Source organism: Aspergillus vadensis (assembly GCF_003184925.1).
Source record: "Aspergillus vadensis CBS 113365 unplaced genomic scaffold BO88scaffold_1, whole genome shotgun sequence".
NCBI classification, from domain to species: domain Eukaryota; kingdom Fungi; phylum Ascomycota; class Eurotiomycetes; order Eurotiales; family Aspergillaceae; genus Aspergillus; species Aspergillus vadensis.
This window is the reverse complement of record NW_020292039.1, coordinates 2,307,800-2,325,410: the sequence shown is the minus strand read 5'-3', so window position 1 is coordinate 2,325,410 and position 17,611 is coordinate 2,307,800. Positions and strand designations below refer to the sequence as shown.

The 17,611-nt window shown below is 49.8% G+C and overlaps 3 protein-coding genes across 3 annotated transcripts; 1 reads left to right on the top strand and 2 right to left on the bottom strand.

The window, feature by feature from the left end:
* Positions 1 to 3,554: 3,554 nt before the first annotated feature.
* Positions 3,555 to 11,124, top strand: BO88DRAFT_23494 (putative sensor histidine kinase/response regulator). The gene is made up of 6 exons (XM_025702086.1): positions 3,555 to 6,696; positions 6,748 to 7,935; positions 7,997 to 8,474; positions 8,528 to 8,594; positions 8,678 to 9,007; positions 9,060 to 11,124. The coding sequence occupies exons 1-6, from the start codon at positions 3,779 to 3,781 to the stop codon at positions 11,075 to 11,077; spliced, it is 6,999 nt and encodes a 2,332-aa protein (XP_025568615.1). The 5' UTR covers positions 3,555 to 3,778; the 3' UTR covers positions 11,078 to 11,124.
* Positions 11,125 to 11,704: 580 nt separating this feature from the next.
* Positions 11,705 to 13,044, bottom strand: BO88DRAFT_400488 (allantoicase). Its single transcript, XM_025705586.1, has one exon. The coding sequence runs from the start codon at positions 12,864 to 12,866 to the stop codon at positions 11,790 to 11,792; it is 1,077 nt and encodes a 358-aa protein (XP_025568614.1). The 5' UTR covers positions 12,867 to 13,044; the 3' UTR covers positions 11,705 to 11,789.
* Positions 13,045 to 13,911: 867 nt separating this feature from the next.
* Positions 13,912 to 14,871, bottom strand: BO88DRAFT_400487 (uncharacterized protein). The gene has a single exon (XM_025705585.1). It carries the CDS (start codon positions 14,720 to 14,722, stop codon positions 14,408 to 14,410), a length of 315 nt encoding a protein of 104 aa, XP_025568613.1. The 5' UTR covers positions 14,723 to 14,871; the 3' UTR covers positions 13,912 to 14,407.
* Between the last annotated feature and the right edge of the window lie 2,740 nt (positions 14,872 to 17,611).

The following is a 17,611-nucleotide window of genomic DNA, read 5'->3' as shown; positions in this document are numbered from 1 at the left end:
GGTGATGATAGGCGCTCCGGCTCGCATCAGATGACGACATCGGGCGTTCTGTCTACGGGTAGGACCATGGGTACGGAGCCTGACTAGGTACTATTTTACATTAGCTCTGCAATCCTGTACCCCATACATATTCCGGGTGGGTAGCCAGCTGTGATTGGAGCAACATCATCCATGTCCATCCATGGATATTCGAATCGGGAGAGGCTGGTTCTCTTCTCGGATACCCATCCATGTCACCAGTCACCACTTTCCTCACCACTAATCCCCCCTAACTAATAAAAATAGTTAATTCGGTTATCGGTAGTGTGGTCAGACATGCCCCATGCCACGCCTGACGATGCCATCCCCGAACCATTTCTCTCCTAACAAATTTCGTACAGGAGTCAGGCGATCCAATCTATTTTATTGAAATACTCCTTATATGAGAACAGCTTTTAGAGTTTACAAACTCGTCACCTACCCTTTTTTAGCCGGCTTAGGTGCTACGTACTTGTGTCACGTCTCCCCGGCTTATACTCTGAAAAAAGATTTAGAGCCACGCTACCTTCAAACCTTGTACAATTTGCGGATTCCTACTGAATTTTAGTCTGTCCAACTTAAATTATATATTTTCCATCGGCCTGTTTCCTTTCAATTCTACGGTCGTTAAGATTGTTTACAGATACGTCACACATGACCAAATGAGCTACAGGTAGAAGTCGCCTCATATGACATTTTGAGATATGCCCTCCACCCAGGAAAGAGTTCAAATAAAGAGATATCATGCCCGGGACTTTCAAATTGAGTTAATGTGTCACCGCCAAGCACCGTCTACGTTACTAGCTGGTGGAGAGCGACCAACACATGATGAATAGGAGAATGGTTCATATCGTAGGCTGGGATATCCAGTAAAGTCTACTGAATCAGTGTATACAGGTGGACAGTGCCAATCTATCTTAAATTATAGTATTGAAAAAGGTACGCAGATGTTGTATATTGAGCGAAATCGACCGAAATATGACATATTAGGTTTGCAGAAGGTTTTTATCACTATTATAGGGGCGAGTGGCCACCAGTGTCTCTCGCATTCTAGGATAACCATGCCCGCTAAAGCTGTCCCAAGAATCCGGCTGAATACTGTGATTCTGCGTTACCACTTTATTGGTCTTTTATAGACTTATTCAACAGACCGGCCTTGACTGGACTAGCCTGAGCGTGTAGTTTCAACTTGAATCTTGCTTTAAGTTCAATCATATTGTGGGCCTGAAAATACAACTACTGCGTACGTACTTACATCCATATTAAGCAGCATATGCCTTACCCATTGACTATTCTAATTGGGCCAGCTACTAAAGGATGCGATGATCAGGCATGCGGATTTCTCCATTTGGCCGACACATCCTACTGTATAGTCTGAGGTATCTTTACTTAGGGGCTATGCTCGACGATTATAATCTTCAGCTATCTTAGATTTTAGTTCCCATACGTAAGCTCTAATTTCTAGGGAAATATATGCCAAAAGCTTCAGATTTTAGTCTTGATTAGCATGTGTTGTGTTTCCCTTTCAGTAATTCAGTGACTTTCAGTGGCATTTTATATATATTTCGGATCATTTATGCACCCATTGGTAGCAGCGATGGCGTGCATGATCTTGCTGAATTCAAAACATATTTCACAAAGCATATACTCAACCTCAAACTAAACGCGTCCTCGAATGGAGCTTTTGTCAAACTCGCCAGACCCATATACTTCATGCGTAAGCCTGACAGAAGTTCTTCCAAAGATATGTTATATTTGACCATCAAGGTCCCGAGTTAATTCCGGTATTATGAAAGATGAAGAGATGTGTAATATGCCCAAGATGATTCGCCCCAAGAACTACTAGTAATCAATTGTTTCTTCCCGTAATTGAGCTGGGAAGAGCTTTGAGTGGATGGTGCACACCGCATATTGGGATAAGCGGGAACGAACCCTGCAACCTCTGATAATTAATGGATACGTCTTACTACATTAGATCCAGTCGCTCTGTTCTTATCATGATTTATTTGGCTTATACACTTAATGTTTGCGTGGGGCAACAAACGTGGTGACATTTTTTATGTTTATTTGATTTAAAATACTATTATTTTACCCTTCATCGATTTTCATATTACTACTTGGACAACGAAGCGTGGGGTAAAGACGTTGGGAAGAGCTAGTATATATTTAAGGGGCCAAAACAGAACAATTGCTATTAACCTAACGCTACTATTTTCCTAGTCCCACAATGAATTTTCTGGAAGATCCTTCAAAACTTAGGATACTCTCTTTAGTCCGCCAAGTCTTATGGCACCAAATTTAGGCCCTTCTTACTGTTCAGAAATCGGTTACATTAAGCCAACATTCCTCACTTCACACAGTAAGCAGTACTATGTACGTTAGGGGCCAACAACACTGTCAGAGTGACTGATTTCCTGACTCGACTGAGAGTTCTGTGGTTTCAGGTGATCATTCTCAATAAGTGCTTCTACTTACTATCCAAGAATAGCACCTATTTTCGGACTATTAAGATAGTGACCCTTAGAGAATTACTAGTCGCCCATTTACCCGGTCGGGATACTGCATTGACGTTGTCAAGTAAGGGGAAGTGGCGATGCAATCAATTTTCCCCTGAACTAACATGACAATGATGGCATTGTCACACCCTCCACCCCCGCCTCCAGATGATTGATTGATAGATATTACATCGGAATAAAAAGCTATGTCATACCCCATCCTAATTTGTCGGTGTACAGGAGGGTTCTCGGGTGGTGCTGTTATCCATTGCTTGGCAAGCCCAGCTGGAGACTAGTTCAGGTACAGTATGCGCCGCTTTGGAGAGAGTTACATCGATTGGAACTCTCAATATTACAATAAGAGCTATCTATGTTTCGTAATACAACAATCGCATGACCCAGTTACCTCTTGAGACATATCTACCAAAGATCGGATCGTCAGTATGCGACTGCTACTCATTGGGAGTCTCCTTAAGTATAATACTAGTAAGCTGAGTGCGGGCGGTTGTTTATTCCACATGATAGTAGGGTAGGGAAGGTGGAAAATCAATATCAGCCCACCATGTTGTGCTACATACAAAGATGACTAGAAAGATAACCATACTAATAAAATTCGGGAACCCTTCCCTCGAAAATGCAGCCATGACGATACTTGCAGGGTGATGACTTAAAATCAAAATCTGATAAAGTTCAGGCGGCAAGGTCACCTCACAGGCGCGCAACTCGTGCAGCCACCCTTTCGAGAACAAAAGCACGACGGCTGATCTCCCGCTTTTTCCACCATCATCCTCCCTCGTGATGCCCAACGGCAGCTGACTAAGGCAACGGCTTATTCAGGAAATCTACAGCCTCAGGCCTCCATAGGCCCCAACCCAACCAGAGTTCTTGCCTCGAAAGAGCTGATCCCCATTGTTCGCTTGCGATCGCGTTCACCTTGACTGGTGGGGATGCTGACAGCTGTGTCCTGACCACGTTGAACTCACCGAATCGCGTCTGATCGCTCTCTTCGCCCCCTCCGACCGTGCCCTTGTCGCATTTGATCGAAACCCTTTACCCGACTTACCCTGAACCTTTTCGAGAGGGGGCAGCGCCTCGCCCTCTCCACCCTGCTTGGCGATTGAACCGTTTTCGTCCTTATGCCTCCTGGTCCCCTGTCCGAACAGCCTTGCCGTCTCAGTTTGCGACTACTCACCACCGATCGGCTATCTATGGCCGTCAACTGAGGGGCCGAATACTCAGGATTTCCGCGATAAGTGTTGGTGGAGATGGAGGACAGCCATATACTGGGTGACGACCTGCCACTCCCACCGGCCCGCCTTTTCGAGAGGTTGGGACATCTGCCTGGATATACATGGGATCAGACTATTGAGCCGTTTCATTCGACATATAATCACTGGCATGTCTTTGGCCTCCGACATGCCGCAGAGTCAGATGTCTCTACACCTGCCGCGACCTCGTCGGGCCCCTCAAGCCTGGCTCGCAATTCCCCGCGAACCGAATCCCGCCCTCCATTCCGACATCACTGGAGAAGCAGCCTAAGCGAATCCAGTAGCGAGCTCTCCCTTTCTCGCATGGATCACGAGTCAATATGGATTCCAGTGTTAGCGCGAGTCTCGTCTCACGTTGTGAGGCTAGAGCGCGAGTTCCATATGCTCAGATCTATCGTGCAGACTTCCGATCCAGATTGCAACCATACTATACGCCCTATAGACCTTATACGCTTGCCCTCCGACCCGGGTGATGCAGGCCCTCTCCTCGTGGCTATCTTCGAATCCCCGGGCCAGAATATGTTGCGAGAAATGGTCGCTTTTGGTCCTGCCTGGTTTGCGGCCGGTGGTAGGACTGACAGCAATGAGCCGACGCCAGGAGAACAAGTCTCTCTTTCCACCTTTCTTGATTTTGCGATTGGTGCTTGCGATTGCTTGGAACTTTTACACTACGGCCTCAAGACGGTACACGGCGAAATCCGCGGGGATGCCTTCCATTTCAATCGAGAGGCGGGGTCTGTGAAGCTTACCAACACGGGAAATGGTGCTAGGTCTTTCGATAATATCCTGAGCGAAGGCTGGTCATCCCTCTCAAAGGAGCTTGGTGTCAAGAATAAGCTACAATTTATCGCTCCGGAACAAACGGGAAGAATGCCTACGGAGCCGGATAGTCGAACGGACATCTATGCTTTGGGCGTGCTTTTCTGGACGATGTTGGTTGGTAAACCGGCCTTCACGGGCAGCGACCCTGTTGAAGTCGTACAGAACGTACTGGGAAAGAAGCTACCACCGCTCTCGGCCAAGAGAATGGATGTCCCCGACGCAGTGTCAGCTGTAATCCAGAAGATGACACAGAAAGCTGTCAATGAACGCTACCACACCATATCATCTGTCAAGCGAGATCTGGCACAGATCTCCCAGTTGCTTGGGGATGGTGATAGTGAAGCATTGAAAGACTTCCAGATCGCTCAGCGTGATGTGTCGTCTTTCTTTACGCTTCCCTCTCGCATGTTTGGGCGCGGAGAGGAATATGACAAGATCATCAACGTTGTCGAGAAGGTTCATAGGCGCCAGCAAGCTGCGTATGCGAGAGCAGCTGCTCAGACATCCAGTGGAGTAGGATCCAACTCTTCTGTCTCCGACGGTCGGGTTGATAGCTTTGAGATTGCATCTGGCTCGAGCGACTCAGGCTCCTTCAATCTTGCGTCCAGGGCAGCTTCCAACGGTGGCGCTTACAACCTAGGCCGCACATCTACGCACGAATCTCTGCACAGCACGGATTCTTCTCCTTCAACTCCTAAACCCGGAGACTCGTCAGGCAAACCCAGGAGCCCTGTGGAGTCTCGCGCATCCTGGGAGAATGTAGACAGAGATGGCCATCCCTCTGCTGGAACAAGCACGCAGAGCCATGGTGATTCTATCGGATCTGTTGCCAGGGCGAAGGCTGCACACAAGGTTCGCCGCGCCGGAAAATGCGAAGTAATTACCATAAGCGGTGCGGCTGGCATTGGAAAGACCGACCTTCTGAACCGTGTTCAGCCCGCAATTCGTAAACTTGGATATATCGGTATAGCCCGTCTGGATCGCGCCAGGCGGATCCCATTTGAACCTTTCGCCAAAATTCTGGCCAGCCTTCTCCGCCAGATCTTTTCTGAACGCGATGTGACAACTGAATACCACAATAACATTCGCACTGCGTTGAGACCAATGTGGCCAACATTACACCGTGTGCTGGAACTCCCGGAGCAGCTCATGTCATCGGGAGGAAATGAAAGACAAATTTCGCCCAGACTTTCGGCAGCGCAACACATCTTCAAGGAGGTTTCGACCAAGGGCGAACCATCCAAGCGCGTTGCACTCCCAAGTCTGGATCATGGTCAAAGCTCTGTGGACTTCTTTCTATCTAATGCCGCACTGAAGAACATGCGGTTGATGGAGACGTTTTTGGAGATACTGCGGACTCTATCCCAGTACCGATTGATCTGCGCTTGTGTGGACGACTTGCATTATGCCGATGACGAGACCCTGGAGTTGATCATGAACATCGTGAAAGCTAAAATTCCATGTGTATTGATACTCACAAGCCGGAAGTCTGAGCTGGAATCGAATATTATCAGGCCGCTCTTCGATTCTGAGAATTCCAGTGTGACGCGCGTCGTACTCAAGCCTCTTGGAGAGGAAGAGATCATGCAAATTGTGGCCGCTACAATGCATCAGGAACCCAACCCGATGTTAACTCCGCTTGCCGCTGTCATACAGGAAAAAAGCATGGGCAATCCGTTCTTTGTCCGAATGATGCTCGAAACCTGCTATAGCAAAAACTGTATCTGGTATTCATGGAAGAATTCTGTGTGGGAATTCGACTTGGATCGGATCTTCACCGAATTTGTGGCTCCTAGGTATGGCGAAGGGCTTGGGCTAGGGTTCATTGCAAGGCGCCTCCAGGAAATTCCTCCGGCCGCCAGGTCCATCATGGTCTGGGGCGCATTGCTAGGAAGCCCGTTTGCGTTCTCTCTGGTACAAAAACTTCTTACAAGCGAGTTCTTGTATTCCAGCGAGGACGACGAGGCTGTAGACCTTACCTGTCCTCAGAATGCAAATCTAATCCGACAAACTGAAGCCGATATGGTTGTCGGTCTACAGTATCTTGTGCAAGCAAACCTGATCATTCCGGGAAAGACGGACGATGAATTTAGGTAGGTGCTCCTGGTTGTCTTCATATCGGTATCCACTAATTAACCGTCTAGATTTGTCAATGATCGCTTTTCGCAAGCGGCCCTTTCGTTGACAGAGGGACGGAATGTTGAAAAAATGCATTTCATCATATCCCAGGCAATGATGAAGTACTACCATGATGGCCGCAGTCGATACGCAATGGCGCGACATGTGGCTCTGGCGTCTCGGATTATCAAGTCTCGTGTCGTAGAGAGACTTGAATATAGAAAGATCTTATGGGATGCGGCGCAAACCGCTGCGCAATCGGGTGCGCGTCCAACAGCGCTTTGGTACTTCCGGCACTGCATCACTTTCCTTCAAGACAATCCTTGGGATGACAATAACGCTGATGTGTACTACCGGGAGACTTTGCGTCTGCATATTGCCACGGCTGAAATGTCTTGGTCTCAAGGCCATAACACGGAAGCTTTGGACCTGCTAGATAAAGTCTTCGAACATGGAAAGAGTGCCGTCTGCAAATCAAGAGCTTGGATCGTGAAGGCCAAGATCTACGCTCAGATGGGTAACCACCTCCGTTCGATGGATTCACTCCTTACGTGTCTGGAAGAGCTTGGTGTGCATCTACGAGAGCCTACGACTTACGATGAATGCGATGATGCGTACCGTAATCTTCGCGCGTACCTTGAGCAAGCGGACTTAGAAGCTATTGTCCGTAAGCCCGTCAGCAAGGATGTCGACATGATCACTATTGGGGAAGTCATGGCTGAGGCGATGGCTGTCACGTACTGGGATGATGCACTAACATTCTACCGGATGGCCATTGAGATGATGAACCTACATCTCTTCAAAGGCGGGTTTGTGCAGATTTCTATCGGCTGTTCGCACCTCGCGATGATATCGTTCAGCCGATTTAGGGACCTGGAGCTCGCCGTGAGGCTGAGCGATTTCGCGCTCACCCTCCTTGAGCGGTGTCCTGAACAGTGGACTCAAAGCCGGGGCTCTATCGTACATAACCTTTACGTCGGCCACTTGCGCGTTCCGCTGTCTTCGACACTCCCAAATCTCGAGGCCTCTGTGGAGACATCCTTCTCGATGGGCGATCCTTACATCACCCTAATCAGCTTGTCTTCGATGGCGATGACAAGACTATATCTGGGCCATGATATGGCTCAGGTGGAGGCGTTCTGCAACGAAAGCCCAGAAGACATTCCCGACTGGGTCAATGATACCCGTGGTGGTGCTAGTCTGCTTGCAGTAAGGTAAGGACGTCTTGTATACCTTCGGAAGGGAAGAAAATGTCACTCGCTAACATGCCTACAGACAAGTTGCGCGTGCTTTGCAAGGTAAAACGGCCTGTCGTTCTCCTGACACTATTATGTCCGACGAGCACCATCACACGAACGAGTACATCGCTTTCCTGGACAACAATGCCAGTAACGCTGATCGCCCGCGAGACATTTACTGGGGCCTTGCAATGATTCCGCTATTTGCATATGGACATCATACTAAGGCTATACAGCTGGGTATGCAGATGATGGAGACTATGCCCAGGCTGTGGTCTGCTCGTGTTTCATACGTAGTCTATTTCTATCTCGCCCTTTCTCTTTTGACTCTTCACAACGAGTACCCTGCTCGCGGGTATCTTGATGGAAGCCTGCATACGGTCTTGAAGTATAAAGCTGAAGTGGATTTCGCGCGCAGTGCTTGCGATGCCAATTATGGAATGTGGTCCTTGATATTGGAGGCACTGATATGCGAAGTCCGGAATGACCATACTTCTGCAATTCAATCTTTCGAAGTAAGTTGCAGAATTGCTCTGGAGATATTGTGGAGGGTATCTAACCAAGCCAGGCTGCAATCGATCATTGTCAAATTCATGGGTGGCCCTTGGAGGAAGCGCTTGCTCTAGAACTGCATGGTATGTACACCGACGTCCCGAACCGCAGTGCTTTGGGGGAGGGGTTAACCCCCACGTCTTGGCCCAAATTAACTTTCGAATAGGAGAGTTCCTGATCCGTCGCGGTGCCAAAAGGGCGGCGCGTTCTGTCATGCAAGACGCAATTGCCGCATGGGCCGCGATAAGCGCCGTGGGTAAGGCGGCGCAGCTGACCGAGAAGCATGAATGGCTATTGAAAACCGCCACATCCTCGAGGAACGTTGACGCTGGCTGTCAAACCGTGGACTCGCTGCTCGGAATCAATCGCAATACCGGCCAAGAACACATGGGAGTAGCACAAAATATGGAAGAAGATGACAGAAAACAACGCTGGATAGAACAAAATGGCGTTACTACGGGTGAACGTTCATTCGACATATCTGGCGTCGGCCTTGGTAAGCTACAGCGCTCCACTCCCTTCCTGTGAGCCGTTCTAATATGAAACAGATATTATCGACTTATCAAGCATCCTCGAATCTAGTCAAGTGATGTCCTCGGAGCTTCAGATCGATAAACTTTTGACGAAGATGATTGAGATCGTTCTGGAATCCTGCAATGGCTCAGATTCTGCGGTCATTGCGACCAATTTTGATAATAACTTCACGGTCGCTGCGGCTGGGGACTTGGAGAAAGGACAAAAGTCTTTCGTGGATGGCCTTCCGTTCTCCGAAATCGAGGATAAGATGGCGCATCAGATCTCTCACTACGTCATGCGCACTAGGGAGGAAGTTCTGGTCCACAACGTTTTGGAGGATGAGCGTTTCTCGAACGTCAATGAGGGCTACCAAGCCAGGTATCCCCTTGGACGGTCCGTGATCGCATTGCCTATTATGCAGGCCGAGCATCTGCTCGGTGTCATCCATATTGAAGGCAAACCGAATTCATTCACCCAGCGGAATGTTGTGGTTCTTCACTTGCTTTGCAACCAGATTGGTATCTCGCTTTCCAATGCGTTGCTCTTCCGCGAAGTGCGTAAGGTCAGCGCTACCAATGCGTCTATGGTGGAGGCTCAAAAGCGCGCACTTGCCCAGGCTCGCGAGGCGGAGCAGAAGGCTAAAGTGGCCGAGGCTGAAGCAAAGCATAACGTGAAGCTGAAAGAAGATGCAGCAAAGGCCAAGTCCATCTTCTTGGCTAATATATCTCACGATCTGCGCACACCGATGAATGGCGTTATTGGTTTGTCAGAACTCCTCAAGGGTACCAAGCTGGACAGAGAGCAGGATGAATATGTGGAATCGATCCGTGTCTGCGCTGACACGCTGCTCACACTCATCAACGATATCCTTGACTTCTCCAAGTTGGAGGCAGGCAAGATGAAGATCTCTACCGTACCCCTCAACATTCGGGAAACAATCTCGGAGGTGGTTCGCGCACTTCGCTATACGCATCGCGATCGTGGCTTAGAGACCATCGAGGATCTGGACAAAGTCCCGCCAGAACTTGTGGTCCTCGGAGACCCTGTTCGCTTGCATCAGATCTTCATGAATCTTCTCAGTAACAGTTACAAGTTCACTCCCAAGGGATCCGTGACTGTGAGAGCCAAGGTTTCCAGAGAAGGCAAGGGTCGTGTCCGTTTGGAGTGCTCTGTATCCGATACAGGTATTGGAATTTCAGAAGAACAAAAGTCCCGACTGTTCCGGCCATTTTCGCAAGCCGATAACTCCATGGCGCGGTCATATGGCGGTAGTGGGCTTGGTTTGAGTATCTGCAAGGCAATCATTGAGGACGTCCTAGGCGGTGCTATTTGGCTGGATTCGACCTCAGGCGTTGGAACTACGGTGACGTTCCATCTGGCATTCAATAAGGTGAAAGACGCTGCCGCTAAAGCTGCCAAGAACAAGGCTGCCAATCAGGTGGAGAACAAAGCTCCGGTTCCTACTGCTCGAGATTTGACCATGGTGCCCCGGGATCAGATCCGAGTCTGTATCGCTGAAGACAATCCTATCAACCAGAAGATTGCGGTCAAATTCGTCAAGGGGCTCAATCTTCAGTGCGAAGCATACAGTGATGGGCGGCAGGCAGTTGAAGCTCTCCGAACCAGATCTCGTGAAGGCAACCCGTTCCATGTGGTCCTGATGGATGTACAAATGCCGACTCTCGACGGCTACAATGCCACTCGCGAGATCCGGAAAGACCCAGATCCCAATGTCAACGAAGTGTTGGTCATAGCCATGACGGCGAGTGCCATCGAGGGAGACCGCGAGAAGTGCCTTGGTGCCGGAATGAACAACTACCTGCCCAAGCCGGTTCGATCTACTATCTTGAGTGAGATGCTTGACCAATACCTTGCACCAGTGCCAGCTTACACAAGGACGCGGCTGGTGAACCGGGAACGAGGAAGTGTAAGCACTGAGGCAGGGACACCACGGAGCCACTCCATGTCGCCTAATATCGACGGCCAAGCCCCCGCTCTGTCGCCTGAAGAAGAGAAGCAACTGCAAGAGCGGCAACCTATAGAAAATTAGCGTCGTGGTGACTTCTTCCAACCTCTACGATGGCAAGCTTTTGCCATTCCTCTGAGTCAGCACTGGCCCAAGACGATTGCTTCCGTCAGTGACTCACCTGTGATACCCTGCATATTCTAAGCGATTCTCTATCGATGTTGCTGCGCTGCTCTTTCTAGATTGTACTTTGCGAGTTATAACTTGAATAGCATACGGGCTGAGCATCGTTCCGTGTCTTGCTGGTTCACGTCCTTTCAATTCCAAGCGATGATGATGAAGCATATGATTGATGATACCAGCAGTTGAGGCTCCAATCCGGTCTCTTGCTTTTTGGTTACCCTCGTCTGTCCGATGTACTCGTGCTTCATGCTTTCTTTTGTTCTTCACTCTTGCTGTTCTGCAGACCGACGCAGTACCAGGTGTATTGAAGACATTGATGTTTATCATGCGTGTGTTGATTATAGTGATGTCTCTCCTATGGCGTTGTCTCTGTCTATCATATATATCTCTGGCTCGCGTGCACTTTGCTATCTGTATGTCTTGGTGATACCGTGTTTTTTTCCATCTCCTTTCAGTTGAGTCTACGAGGGGATGAAGAATACCAGGGTCTGGCGTTTTGGATGATTTAGATATTTATATCATGGTGCAAGAATTGCAGTTTACAATATTCATTTAACATGATGTTCATTCTTGGTGATCCTAGTAACTGCCCATTTTACATCTCATATTATATCTAAGCAGCAACAGCCTTACGCTTTCCAAACACCCTAAACCGCTTCACACCTCCATCCGGCACCAACGTCAACTTAGCATGGGTAAACGCCCTCGTATCCTCCCCTCCAGCCGCCAAATCCTGACCCTCAAAGACATGTTCCGTATCCGCCCGACAAGGCCTATCGCCCTTCACCAATTCGACCCAACCGGGATGATCATGCTTCGGCTCCTCCCCATCCTTAACACTCCCCTCCACCAGCCCATGCACGCGCACCTCCCTGGGGAAATTGCCCCTAAAATCCTTCGTATCCACCACCACCCGACTCACACTCCCCACCAACCCCAACTTCACAATGGCCCAATCAACATGACCCTTCGCCCTCGACCTCGCCGTCTCCCACCCATCCCCCATATCCTTACCCCGACCGGGCAACAACAAATTCGAACACGGGGTGAAATGCTGATCCGACGCCGCAAGCGCCACACCGCCCACCAGCGCAGAACTCAATTCCTCTTCCCCACCAGCAACCTTAACATCTCCCGGAATGGCCTTCCCATACACCCTCAACCGCCCAAACCCACCATCGGGGTACATCAGCAGCCGCACATGCGTAAATGCCTTGCCATGCACCTCGGGATCCAGCTTCCACGCGCGCCGCTGAGACGGCCCGCATTCCACGGGCGGGAGAATCGTCGTCCAGTTCGCGTACTTCTCGTCCGCGACTTCAGAGTCCGGCGTGTTGGGTGCGTAGGTTGCTTGCAGAGAGGCCTTTTCGCCGTAGTTGCCGATGAAGTACCCCGTGTTGACTTCTACGCCGTAGATGTGCGCGCTGGACACACCCAGCTTGATCACGGCCCAGTCGTAGGGGGCCGGGTTGTGGCGGCGGGTTTCCCATCCATCGTACCAGGCTCCGGTGTGGACGAAGACGCCGGGGCGGTTGATGGGTGGTGTGGGGGTTAGGAGGTTGGAGGCGGCGGCGAAGTATTCGTTGGAGCAGGAGAGGATGGTGCTGTTGAGGGCGGAGGAGGCGAGGTTGGTGGTGTGCGCGAAGGTGGAGTCGATTTGGTCGGCGGGGATGTAATCTTGAGAGGACATGATGGGTGGACTTGTTTTGAGGAGATTGATTATATGATGGTTTGATATTTTGAAAGAGAAGTGGTTATGAGGAAAGAAAAGAGAGAGGTGAAGGGGGGGAAAGGGAATGAGGGAGGGAATATGATGAGGTTTAAGTAGAAATCAAGTATGTGAGTTGATAAGAGTTTCTGCCCCGCCGATTACTCGATCTTATCGCTTCATCCGCAATTTCCCCCCTCATTCTTTCTCTTCTAGTTATCTACTTTTCTACTTACTATCACCCCATATTATTCTACTTTATTATTTACATACTCCCTTCTCCCTTCCTTTCCCATCTCTCCTCTATCTACCCAATCTACCAGCAATCATCATCAACCCAACTCAACCCAATTCACACATCCACCACCACATCTACACACACCCACTCTCTCTCTACATTGCTAAGTTAGCATCCGGTTTCCCCCAAATTCCACCCCACCAGAACCAAAGTAAAACCAAAACTCCACATCCTCCGGGTCGGAGCTCTCCGACACCCCTCGTCGCCCTCTTCCGACTCACCACATCACCTTATAATCCCCAAGTTTTTATGTAACAGCCGAGGGCATTACAATTCAATTCGTTCATTATCATTCTCTAATTAGTTCACTCAACACCTAGTTAGACACCCGGATAATCCTCGTCTCTTCTACAGTCTACGCATGACTCACACCCCTATCGGAGGAGAAAATTAAGAGACAGCACAGAGATACCTACACAATACACAATAACCCAACTAGGGCATAAGTAAGTTAAACTAACTGGGGAATCAATCTACCGGAGCCGACTCGCTCGGCTGTCGGACACCCCATCCTCGCACTTGCTACTCGCATGTGCAATGGGAATCAACGGAACAATACCTAGGAAGCATGCAATAATTAAAGTTGATGTCTTTTTGTTGCTGTCGCGTGCCCAATGTACGACGTGAGGAGGTGACTATTGTACTCCCCCTCCCCCCTCCTCCCCCTCCTCTCTTCTTTGGTTCCCCTGGGACCGACCGCCACGGCTTGGTGTCCCGGACGAGTGGGTGTGCTGGACGGGGAACGGCGCGTTACCGTTGCAATGGGGCTGGCGTTGATCGAATTGGGTTGGGTTACATGCTTGACGTCGAGGGGGAAGGAGGTGGTGCTAACTTGGTAGTTCGGTGCTACTGCGGCTAGTCTAGATGGCGTGCATGTGGTGCGTGAACGTGTCCGCCTCGAGGTCTGCGTACGTACAGGGCTGGTCAAGCGAATGTTGGGTACTATGTGGCCCGGCAGGAGAAAAGAACAACAATGAAATAGACAGACAGACAGAGAGAGAGGAAATAACGTTTAGATGCAAGTATCCAGCAGGCTAAAAGGAAATCAAGGACACGGACAAGAACAAGAACCAAACAAAATCAGGATTCACGGGCCATTTAAAACTCAAGCCGGGTTGTCTCGAATCAACAACCAAAAGCTTCGTGAATCTACATCTAACGAAACGCCCCATGATGCCGCTCTTCCAAATAACTCTCATGTTGATGCTGCCGTCGTCCCTGGCTACTACCTCGTGCCCTGCGTGGCGAGGTCCTCCAATCGTTTGTATCGCCATTGAAACTGCGCCAGCTGGTTCCTCTCGGCCGGTGTCATGTTACCGCCGTTCTTTTCCTCCCTCGAGTGCTGGTGCATCTCCCAGAGCCTCAACAGTCGCGCTTGATGTTCTGAGATAGAGACGAGATTGGGATCTCGCGACGCCATGCGCTCTTCGGCCGTCGCATGGTAGGAGAGCTTGGCGCGGAAGAGCGCCATATCGATCTCGTCGTACCTAACTCCGCGCCCTTCGGGCATACCAGCTTGCTGAGCGGCTTTCTGCGGCATGACTGTGTTGATTCCTCTCCGCAGAGGTAATAACGAGTGTGTTGGTAAAGATTATCGCAGACTCAGAGCCAGCAAAGGCGAGTGGTGCGTCTTCAGGAGTCCGCGTGGATGTCCAGTGGAAACTATAACAGAATGATACTATAAGCTTTCTCGTGAAGATATAAGCAAGACAGCTATAGGGTAGAATCTCAAAGCGGTTCCCTACCGGAGGCCGTGGCGCGCTGACTTTTATAGCTTGGTTTTTCGCCTTCCGTTGCAGCTTTTCTAGGGTATCCAGTGACAGTCACCAAGGTGATACCAACGATGCCATCATATGCACCTGTTGCCAATGACGCTGCGAAACAGAAAACAGTAACCGATCACCAAATGTCGCTATAAAAATTTTCACCGTATGTGCTGTCTTTTCCATCTGCTTCCGGCCCGTTTGTGTCGGCTACCTCGTGATGACCGCGGCAAGCCAATCCCCGGGCGAACGAGGGCTTCTTTCGTTCCTTTTTTGGGATGGATTGTGGAACCCTCTGGATGACACTGGCGCAACCACTGTCGGTCTGGAGAGTGGGATGCCCGAGCCTTGCAGAACTTTCTTCCCTTTCTAATCTTGTCTGGGTATCTGTTGGTTCCAGCAGAGGTCGGTGAGTATCGAGGTACCAGACGCAGTCCAGGCCGCACTGACAACGGCAATCCTTAGACCCTGTTTCTGGTGTGGTGCTTGCATATGTAGTGACATGCAAACACACATGAACACTACTGGCAGTTGACCGTGCCGCGACCGCACCCGAGGCCATGCGTCCGGTTTTGTTACACCCAAGCAAGGACATCAAAGGCTGCCGAAGAGGGAGAAGATGCTCGCCCCTGAGAGGCGAAACCCTAAGCAACCGGCACTTTCCACAAATAGGTGGTCAAGATGCACCAATCCATTATGACTCCATCTACCCCTTTGCCACGAAAGATATTTTGAACGTTGCCAAGGGACTGCGCCGCTGTCGCCAACGGAATCGCAGAATTTTACCTGGGATACCCGCGTCTTGGAAGGCAACCTCTTCGTCGCCTCTAGGGACTGTCTGACATCTTGTTTCCCCTAATAATCCCCGATTCGTGGCTCCTTCCGAGGGTATGCAAGTAGCCGCTGGGTGTGTTGTTTGTGTGACGCTCCGTGGGAATGACGGGCTTCAGAATCTGAGCGCAAACGCAAGGGTACATGATCGGTGCAGAGATGGACTATCACCAATTTATTTTCCTTTTAAGTAAAAGAAGGGAGTACAGACTTTAGCTGTTTGGGTCCGCTTGTCGAAAAAAAGGCGGCTAACGCTACTCGATATCCCGACACCGTTGGCCCCGATGGACCTGAGACCGGCTTCCTCTCCCTGCACCCAGATGCATGGTTCATGCCCCCATCCGTGCCTGTTGATCATGCGGATCGGTGCTGCCAACGGGCTCCTTGCCGGAATAGTGCAATAACATCTGGAAGTATATGAGGACTAAAAACCAGGGAGCTTGCGATGCTTGGCCCTGTTAGCAATCATGTACATTTTCTGTTGCTCAATTGATGGTGACGTGCTGCGGATAACCTTGGATGCTTGCCCAGATCGGACTGTCCAGACTGAACCTATGAACGTGATGCACATAAGCAGAGTGTGGCATGTGACTTTGTGGATGTGGCATATATGATGGTAGCCTGGGGTTAATTTAGAGAATCGGTAGAGGCTCTGAAAGTGCTTGTTGAATACACAAGGTGAGGCCAGATCTGTGGTGTTACTGAAGAAGCTATGCCCAGATAAGAACTTTAAGTCGAAACTATCCCGTCAATCGGCGCGTGGATGATGGTTTCGCTCCTCAAATGTCTGACACCGGCTTCTGTAAAAGATCTGCACCATGTTATCTAGCCTTTTGTTGTAGTCAGAAGCCTAGGCCTTTTCTCCGACTTTACTTCTGACCGTGCCGAGCAGTATGCGATTCACGCCTTTGTGATCATACGACCATGGCTGTTCATCGCAAATGATGATCCAGTAAGTCTGGACAGGCCTTGTGCCGTCGTGAAGGGAGAGTAGCAGCATCCGCGCCATACAGCCTATGCGTTGTGGCGCCCAATACTGCCAAGAGCGTCGTATTGGCGAAAGTAAAGAGGAGGTGGCCAGCAACACTGCGACACTGATCTGGTCGCCTGCTCAACAAATGGCCGGGATGTGCTTGTAGTAGAATAGAACAAAACTGCTGGCAAGCCATGAGTTGGCTGATTTCTGTCTCCAAAACCGGTAAAAAAACTACCTTCATGACTGTAAGGGAGACAGCATGCACTGCCGTGTCGCCGACAGCTACTGATCCGAAGGTATTGCATAGGACCCCCACGCCCCAATATATTTGATATATTCACCGTAACCAGTGATCGTCAACAAGAAGTTGCCTTATCAGGGCATCTGTTGCGTGCACTTGCAAGACCTTATAATCTTTCATATCTAGAGGACACTATAAAGCTGGAATGATTAGGCCCCGGGACCAAATGTCGTGGTCAGAGTATGAAAGAAGGTTGACGACAACTGTAGGTAGCTCGTTTTGGGAAGAGAATACGATCCTCAGCTATCATTGCACAGAGCCGGCTCTAGCTTCCCGTGTCTGACGTTGTAGTAGGGCGATTCGGGCGGCAGACCATATATCGAGTGTGACACAAATGAGTGTCGGAGCATGGCTTCCAGAATATAGAAGTAGAACCTGCTGGAAACTCTAAATGCCTGGCGAATTTTGAATATTGAAGCCACGGATGCCGTCATACGGACACTGCAGGCTACCTTTTGCTGCGATTGAACCGACCTATGCAAGGCCGATTGCATGGCATCGAGGAAGTGTGAGAACGAATGGCTTCAAGCCTACTATCAATCGAAACACACCAAATTG